The sequence below is a fragment of the Nicotiana tabacum genome, chromosome 7, assembly GCF_000715075.1.
Source record: "Nicotiana tabacum cultivar K326 chromosome 7, ASM71507v2, whole genome shotgun sequence".
Classification (NCBI taxonomy): domain Eukaryota; kingdom Viridiplantae; phylum Streptophyta; class Magnoliopsida; order Solanales; family Solanaceae; genus Nicotiana; species Nicotiana tabacum.
In genome coordinates, this window is record NC_134086.1 from 173,414,190 (window position 1) to 173,424,163 (window position 9,974).

Below are 9,974 nucleotides of genomic sequence, written 5' to 3' on the forward strand. Positions count from 1 at the left end.
CTAATAGGAAACCTAGCGTGTTCCTAAAAATATTAGGTTTACATGCTAGCATGTAGTAATAAGATTCCTAAAGCTAATCATGTATGATTCCTAACTTGTAATATTATGTCCTAAAACTAATAGGATTACAAATATCTAGAATCCGGTTATGTCCTTTTATTGTGAGTTATTATGCTTAATATTATAAGGTTAATTTTGTAAACCGATATTTTATTCATGCTTTTATAATAATATAGATATAGATAAATAGATATGGATTAGTTGTATGAAATTTGTTTTTACTATGTATAAATCAGGTAAAAAATATATAAAAAACGTACTATATAAAATTTATATAAAAATTGTATTTAACTGGTATGATACTGTAGTTGTATATAACTGGGTAGCCCAATCTTAATTTCAAACTTTTAATTAATTTAAGTGGGGACTGGGGGTCTGGGGAGATCGACGAGGATGTCACACACCGTATAGGGGTTGGGTGGATGAAATGGAGGTTAGCGACGGGAGTCCTGTGTGACAAGAAAGTGTCACTGTTACTGAAAGGTAAATTTTATAGGGCAGTGGTTAGGCCTGCTATGTTGTATGGGACCGAGTGTTGGCCGGTGAAGACCTCACACATCCAGAGGATGAAAGTTGCAGAGATGAGGATGTTGAGATGGATGTGTGGGCATACAAGGAAGGATAAGATTAGAAATGAAGATATTCGAGAGAAGGTGGGTGTGGCCCCTATGGAGGACAAGATGCGGGAAGCAAGACTCAGATGGTTCGGGCACATTCAGAGGAGGAGCACTGATGCACCGGTGAGAAGGTGTGAACGACTGGCGGTGGTGGGTACGAGGAGAGGTAGAGGGAGACCTAAGAAGTATTAGGGAGAGGTGATCAGACAAGATATGGCGCGACTTAGGGTTACTGAGGACATGATCCTAAACATGGAATTGTGGAGATCGAGCATTAAGGTTGTAGGTTAGGGGAAATTGTGATGTCTTTTTTACAGCGCACTAGAGTGAGACTAGCCGGTTAGGAATTAGTCTTAGGATGTTATTGATCAACTACTGATGATGGGCTTTATCTTCTGTGTATTAATACCTTACATATTCTCGTATTTCCTATATCTCGTATATTGCTGTTACTTTGTTTTTATGGTATGTATGTTATGTTATGGATTTTATGGTATTTTATGTTGTTTTATTATGAGTCTATTGATAGTACTAATATAGTGTCTCTTGTTGCCTCTTTGAGCCGAGGGTCTTCTGGAAACAGCCTCTCTACCCCTCAGGGTAGAAGTAAGGTCTGCGTACATATTACCCTCCCCAGACCCCACTTGGTGGGATTACACTGGATTGTTGTTGTTGTTGTCAAGTCCATCAACGATTCCACTCACAATGGATCTTAACCTTATCCAACCACACTCTAATCTATATAGTGTAATTTTTGCACTTTTCTTCATGTTGGATATGAAGTTAACTTTTCTTTTTAACTATACTTATCCCGTTCTAATTTGTTTAGCACTTCAGTTCCGAAACTATACAAAAAAATCTTAGCATAATCAGTTTGCAATAATTTTCTTCGTATTGGAACCAAAAAATAAGATTGTTAAACTTCTTTTTCATTTTCCTGAAATGGTATTAATTTAATTTAAATCTAACTCCTACACAAGCACCTAAATCCTTTGTATGCTTAAAAGGAAACAAAGGAAAGAAAAAGCACAATTTTTCTATGCCTTCAGTGGAACAAATTTGCAGAAGCACGGAAGAAAAGGATGAAAATGGCTTTGAAAAGGAAGAAAGAGAGTTGAAAAGGGTGTAACTAAATCCTTGATTGAAGGCATTAATAATGGATTGAGAGTCTTTTAAGGTGGAATGTATATATTTTGTAGACTAAACATGGGTAGGTCGGGTAATTATATAAACATGGATATTTTTGGTAATAAAGTTTCTAATTTTGTATAGGTATGAAAAAAATCCCTAATTATATTTTTGGTCTAATTATAAAGCTAAGGCGGTATTATCATGTGAAGTAAAACTTTAAAAGTAAATTGAACTCTTAAATTGTAATCTCTAGTAAATGGCTTGAAACTGATTTTAATTCAACTATGTGGTTGACAATTTGCTTGGAACAGTAGAGCGCAAGAAGTGGAAAGAAAGTTACACGTGTGGTGAGATTACTTAGATCAAACCAAATTGACAAAACGGTATAATTAAATGAGTGAAAATATAGTTGTTCATTTAATTTTACAAATAAGAATATCTAGTCAATGTTATTTAAATCGTAATTCAAGTTTTTTTTTCATAAAGATTAGCCCTATAATTAATGAAATATATAGTGTTTTTTTGTGTGTTTTAAATGTAGTGACTAGTTCCCTAATTTTAGGAGGAGTATGAGGATGAAAAAGCAGCTCTTAGTTTCTCCGTAAAAATTATTACTCCATACAACATGTTTTTACTCTTCTTCCTTTGAGAATCCTCACTGCCCTTCTCCTAAAGGTATCACATTTTCTCTTCATTTCCTCTCTATTTCTTCTTCTTTAACATTTAATCTTCGTTTTTTTAATACAAAATCATCATTTTATATCATTTTTGTGATACAATGACATTAAATGTCGATTCTGTATTGTGAAAATCTATAATGGGATCTCATTGAGTACTATTGTTAGTTTAATTTCATGTTTTATTGTTATTGGGATCGTTCGGTATGGTTGGTTTCATTTTTTTTTTTGGGTTAAGTACTCTTATGATTTCTTGAATGATGATTGATAATTGTTTACTAAATAAAAATTTATTTGGAATGAACAGGGATCAATACTTGGGAGATCGGCAGAATTTGCGTAATTTGTTCTAACGCAAATTGTAACAAAGACTTTTATTAAAATGTCTTCGTCATCATCTGAGGAATCTCCACCGTCAGATTCATCATCTTCAAATTCACCACCATCTTCCTCATCATCTCCACCAAATAATTCAAATTCTCAATCTCCTCATTCTGACAATAATTCATCATCTGGAAACAACAATAGCTCCTCTTCTTCCGGTGATAACAACAACAATAATAACAATAATAACAATAACAATAATAACTCAAACTCTCAATCTCCTCCCTCTAACAGTAATAACAATAATAATAATTCAAACTCTCAATCTCCTCCTTCTAACAGTAACAACAATAACAACAACAATAATAATAATAATAATAATAATAATAATAATAATAATAATAATAATTCAAACTCTCAATCTCCTCCTTCTAATAATAACAATAATTCAAACTCTCAATCTCCTCCTTCTAACAATGACTCCTCGTCTGGAAACGATAACAACAACAGTAATAACAACAATAACAATAATAATAATAATAACAATTCTGATAACAAGTCATCACCGGCTCCACCAAAATCACCGGATTCATCAAAAGGAGGTTCATCGGCTCATTCACCGCCACCTCCGCCGCCGCCACCCTCTCCACCATCACATAATTCTCCTAACTCTAGATCTCTTGCCCCTCCAAAGAATCCCTCGGCAAAGTCTGATGCTAAAGATAACAAAACATCACTCAGGGTTGGAGTTGCTGCTGGAGCAGGACTATTGTTTCTTGTTATGATAGTTTTCCTCGTATCTTGTTGTAAACGAAAGAAGAAAAGGAAGCATGCTCAAATTGGCTACTACAGAGACAATTCTCACGGAGTCATGAGTATACATCTTACTTTATCTTTTTTTTGTTATCTTAATTTAATTATGTGCTTTAATTTCGAGATATTGTATTGCATTAAGGAAAATTAAGAACACTTCATACATTGATAAAAAGATCAATTAAAAATGCAATTACCGAATACCAATTTGGTTTATAAGTATATAAGCACAACATGTAAGATGAAAAATTGGCTCTTTTTCTTTCATTTTTTTCCTTCTCTGCTTTGCCCTACTTTTTATTTGGTTGTATCATATTAGATGAATTCTTCCATCCCAAAATTCAACATCTTGTTCATTTTTGAATGTCAACCCTTTTATCCTTGACCAATAATGTTTGTGTGCATCTGTGGCATTTTTAAAATGTAAAATTTTATATTGCCTTACTTTTCGTGTAAATTTTACATATCTAAATTATAAACTGTACATCATTTTGGTATTCTTATTACTTTGACAACAAGGATTGCGGTGGAGTGGAGAATACTCCTTCATCATTAACCAGAAGTCTCGGGTTCGAGTCACTGGGTATGAAGTCGTCTTTGTTAGGGAATGCTTTACCCTCTTATGTGAGACTTCCTGACGCGAATACAGATTTAGTCGGACCCCAATGTGAATATCGGACACCAGATGGAAAACAAAAAAAGATATTCTTGTTACCTACCTTACTTAAAATAACATCATTTTTAGAGTCCCATGTTGAAAATATAATTCAAAAATATAACTTTATATATACATATCCAACTTTTTCTTAGAAAGTACTCGTGCATTATGTATATGTTTCAACGGTCAAAGGAACATATGTTGGTTCTGCCTACTATGGAAAATTACAATTTTAATTGAAACTAGCTTATGTCAACATGTTTCATTTAAAACTAAACACTTTCAATACAATTGATAATTGTGCTTGCCCACACAATGCTACCTCCAAAATTCAGGCAATCATTTTTTTTAATAGAAAATTATGATATCACGACTCAAGTCTTCTTCTTGTTTCTGTTCGTCTATGTTCATATTTCTTTCTTTATCAATTTCTAACGTTAATTATGTATTTTACAGACAGTCGTCACTACTACAATAACAGTGGACAACATGGGAACAATTGGCAGAATAATAACAAACTCCAATCAACAGATCAGTTTGGCAAAATGCCACCTAGTGCACAAGTAAGTTCAGAACACAGTTGGCCAATCGCGCCGCCGCCGCCGCCACCAGTGATGAGTAGTAGTGAAATGAGTTCTGCAGCTTTCTCTGGTCCACATCAACCTCCTTTACCACCTCCACATCCAGCAATGGCTCTTGGTTTTAACCAAAGTAGTTTTACTTATGATGATTTAGCAGCTGCAACTGGAGGATTTGCTAAGGCTAATCTTTTAGGACAAGGTGGTTTTGGTTATGTACATAAAGGAGTTTTGCCTAATGGTAAAGAGATTGCTGTTAAAAGTTTGAAATCTAATAGTGGACAAGGTGAAAGAGAGTTTCAAGCTGAGGTTGAAATTATAAGTCGTGTACATCATCGTCATCTCGTGTCTTTGGTTGGGTATTGTAGTGCTGGCTCTCAAAGGATGCTTGTTTATGAATTTGTTGCCAATAATACTCTTGAATATCACCTCCATGGTATGTATACTTTCTTTGCAAAACACTAGATTGTAGAAGTTTATTGATACGTTTGGTATGATGGAAGTCAGTTTATAAAATAAAAAATATAGTATTATTTTTTAGAAAATATTTTTAGATATTTGGTTAGAGTTTGAAAAGATATTTTTTGAAAAAAAAAAACTTTAATTATAAAAAAAATATAATAATTATTTAACAAATCGGATAGTGTTTGATAAAAACTTTTGAGTATTATTATAGGATGTACTATAAGCTTTAGTTAACGCAATAATATTGCTAAGAAAATGACTTCTGCCAAAAAAAGTGAGGGAAGTCAATTTCTCTCTTTGGGTACAAACTATTTTCTGGCACAAATATCAAAAAATGATTTACTTCCTGAAAAATATAATTTGAAAAAATAGCTTTCCTCACCCCAAAGTACTTATTAAGTTAGCTTTTGATATAGATTTAGTTGAAACTCGAAAGAATAAATTTTTGAAGATAAGATGAAAATTGATTTTCGAAAGTTGAAATTGTGTTTGGAAATACATTTTATTTGAATAATTCAAAAACTACTCTAGAGCTGTTTTTGGAATTCGAAGATTTTGTTTTTCAAATCTACCAAAAAACGATTAAAATTTATTGACAAACAAATATTTGAAAATAAAATCCCAAATTTTATGGCCAAACGGGAGCATAAAGTTTAAATACAGTACCTTGCTAATTGTTATTTCTTGTTTTTAACTTATCTCATATTTCCTTTATGTCATTCTCTTAGGAGCTGGTCGTCCACCTATGGACTTCAATACAAGGCACAGAATTGCATTAGGATCTGCGAAAGGCTTTGCTTATCTTCATGAAGATTGTAATTAACTTCAATTTTTTTTTCATAATTTTCACCTTTACTATTTGAATTATTTTGTATTTTCATATCTAAGTACTCTTTTGTGTACAGGCCACCCTAAAATTATTCATAGAGATATTAAAGCTGCAAATATCCTATTGGACGAAAATTTTGAAGCCAAGGTATTGGAATATCTATCAAATGGGGAATTTTGTTTCACTTAGATACGAAAATATTTTCATTATCACAATTCTTACATTTTTTTTAATTAGGTGGCTGATTTTGGGTTAGCTAAGCTTTCATCCGACACCAATACTCATGTATCCACCCGTATCATGGGAACTTTTGGGTGAGTATCCTAAAATATTTATTAAAATGATGTCTATTATTAATTTTTAATTTTTTAATTTTTTGCTATCATTTTTTGTTCCGGTAATTGCTCTTCAATTACATAAAAGTTTTATTTCACCTACAAAGTGAAATTAGTTACTTTAATTTGCATCATGTCTTAGTGGGTTTAATTAAAATGAAATAATGACGTGAAATTGTTTGTATGGATAATTAACAGGTACTTAGCACCAGAGTATGCTTCAAGTGGCAAACTAACTGAGAAATCTGATGTTTATTCATATGGAGTTATGCTTTTGGAACTTATAACTGGACGTCGTCCAATAGATATGGATGGTGACGATGATACCTTAGTTGAATGGGTAATTTTCAATATTGTTTGATACAACTACAAGTTATTTCGTCTACATAATTTATGATATAATCTATATATAAGTAGACAACAGTACATCATTCTAATTTGTAGTAAGTAATTATCATTTCTTTTTTGATAATGTATATACAGGCAAGGCCTATTCTCATTCGTGCAACAGAGGGTGGAGATTATGATGAACTAATAGATCCACGTTTGGAGGGGAAATTTGATGCACAACAGATGTTATGTATGGTGGCATGTGCTGCTGCATCAATCAGGCATTCTGCTAAAAGACGTCCGAGAATGAGTCAGGTTAGTTTTCTCTTGCTCTTTTTGCTATTTTTTTTTTGTTTCAATTTTGTGAGGGGAGCCTTAGAGACACGATAAAGTTATCTCTATGTCACTTATAGGTCACGAGTTCGAGTCGAAGAGTAGGCTGTTTACATTAGGTCCCTTGGACAGAGGTAGATCTAGAATTTTTATAACATGTGTGCACCACTGAAGAAAGGAGAAAAAAGAAAGTATTAAATGGGAATTGGTCATTGCTCCTCTAGCTAAACAACTCAGCATTCAACAAAGTGCACCATTTAGTCTCTTTAGAGCATGCATGTTACTTAGCGGATAATATTAGAGCAATTCTAGAAAATATGTACATAAAATACCTACTTTGATGGAGAGACCATGGGTTCACGTGCCCCATGTATTAGCCTATAAATCCGCCCCTTCCTTTTGGGTGCGGTCCTTCCTTGAACTCTACGTGAGCGTAAGATATTTTGTGCATTAGGTTGCCCTTTTCAATGACGCAATGTTGTACACAAGATTTCTTATATACATTGAGGTGTATAATTCAAAAGCATGTTATAATTTTTCTTAGTTATTAAATTAGGAGTATATTTCCTTTGAAACAAAAAGTTTTAGAAAAGTATTTTTTTAATTTAAAAAGGGGTGGTCTTATAATATATGTTTTGAAAAATATTGATTAATGAATTACGTTACATATATACAGATTGTGCGTGCTTTAGAAGATGATGTTACTTTGGACGATTTAAATGAGGGAGGAAAACTTGGCCATAGTGCTACTCTTAGTTCTGGTGGAAGTTCTGAACATGATGGAGGTTCATATGACATAAGAAAATTCAGAAAATCCAGCATGTCAAGTCAAGAATACTCAAGCAGTGAAAATGGTGAATCTCGTGAATTTCGCCAAAGCAAGAAGTGAACATGTAGCCCTTAATCAGAATCAATATTGCTCTTGAAAAAATGGGGGGTTACTTCAACTTTCCATGTAATTATAAATTTCATTTGTTTATGTATAATTACTAAATTATAGACACAACATACAATCATTGACCAATTTGAACTTGATCAGAAAGATGCTTTAGGTACTTAAGATTGGTCTCTTTGGTGAAATAATAATGTTCTTCTATCACGAAGTAGGCGATTGCAATTTTGTGTCTGGATTTCTTTTTGTGAGTTAGTCATCTTGTTTTGTTAAAAGTGAAAACAATTGATGTGCATTGGTTTGCACAATACATTTTGATACAATTTAATTTGCACCCTTGGCTATATGTATTTGGCATTTTATTGCATCTTAATTTTGTTTCACCATTTTCTGTTGAATTTCATTGAAGATTCTAGAATAAAACTAGTTGAAATTTCTCAACTGCCTTGTGTATTGTACAATGTGTAATATATAAACACAGCTAAAATACTCCCTATTTCTCTAACCGACTAACCTAACGAACAGTTGTATAATTAACTAATAACAATAGAGGACTACAACTGTCATGAATGGCTGAGATTAACTAGACAAAATCAGATAAGCGACACGTGGCAGACCAAATGAGTGTGGATGCGAACCGACCCGGAACATTAACCTGTATACGAATCTCCTTTCTCTTTACTCATTTCAGTCGATACATTCAAGAAATAGAGAACCCTAGCCATCATCCATGATCCTCATTGGCCATTGAGGCTTTTTCGGCGAAATTCCCCCCCTCCCCCAACCCAGTTGGAGGGTGCCTAAAGAACCCCCAACTTGCTTAAACAGTCCCGACAAGATGGCCCAGAGAGGGGTTTAGTAAAAATATCGGTGAGCTGCAAAGACGAAGGGACGAAAGACAAAGAAATCATACTAGCTTGGTACTGTTGGCAGACAAAATAGCAGTCGAGTTCAACGTGCTTAATACGCTCATGAAAAACCGGGTTTTTGGCAATATGGATCGCCGCCTGGCTATCAGAACGAAGAAGAATTGGCAAAATTAGCAGAATCGAAAAGTCATCGAGAAGACGAACCAACCAGGTGAGCTCAGCCATGACACGACGCATAGAGCTGTACTCAGCTTCAACGGAAGATAGCAAGATAGAGATCCAAAGAAGGAGAAGCAGTCATGTACAACCCAAGACCAAGGTCCAAAAGCAAATATCGTAAACAGTGATGAGCAGCCTGCTGATGAAAATCATGAGGAGCCTACATAAATTGGCTTTAAGTGTTGAACGGCAAAGAAAAGATCACGATGCATATGCGTAAAAAAAATTGAGTTTGCCTAGAAGACGACGATATAAAGTAGGATCAGAGAGTGGAACCCCATGGTAAGCATGCAATTTGATAGAAGGATCCAATAGGCAACTGGCCGGAGACAAACCAAGATAGCCAAACTCCTCTAAAAGTTCAAGAATAAATTTCTGTTAACTGAGAATGATGCCAGAACCTTACGAAGAACTCCCATGTCCAAAAAATAAGCTAAGTTCCTTAAGTCCTTAATCTTGAACTCACTGTGCAAAAAGGCTTTTAAATTATGTAATTCTTCAACATTATTCCCCGTAAGTAGGATGTCATCTATGTAAACAGCCACCAAAGAAACAAAGGTACCAGATTTTTTGTAGAATAGATAGTAGTTGTTCATAGAATGAGTAAACCCTTTAAAGTTCAGAGCTGCAGTTAAACGAGCATACCACTGGCGAGAAGCGTGACGTAGGTCATATAGAGACTTCTTAAGTCGGTAAACAAGGTTAGGAGTAGCAGGTGTAAGGCCGCCTGGAAATTTCATATAGACCTCCTCATGGAGGTCACCATGAAGAAACGTGTTGTTGACATCTAACTGAAAGGATTTCCAATTCTTTTTGACTGCCAAAGCTAGGATGCAACATATGG

General features: G+C 34.2%; 1 protein-coding gene across 1 annotated transcript; it reads left to right on the forward strand.

The window, feature by feature from the left end:
- Window positions 1-2,383: 2,383 nt before the first annotated feature.
- Window positions 2,384-9,724, forward strand: LOC107793438 (proline-rich receptor-like protein kinase PERK4). The gene is made up of 9 exons (XM_016615790.2): window positions 2,384-2,483; window positions 2,793-3,684; window positions 4,737-5,294; window positions 6,052-6,138; window positions 6,229-6,299; window positions 6,390-6,466; window positions 6,686-6,827; window positions 6,971-7,132; window positions 7,827-9,724. The coding sequence occupies exons 2-9, from the start codon at window positions 2,868-2,870 to the stop codon at window positions 8,037-8,039; spliced, it is 2,127 nt and encodes a 708-aa protein (XP_016471276.2). The 5' UTR covers window positions 2,384-2,483; window positions 2,793-2,867; the 3' UTR covers window positions 8,040-9,724.
- Window positions 9,725-9,974: the final 250 nt, after the last annotated feature.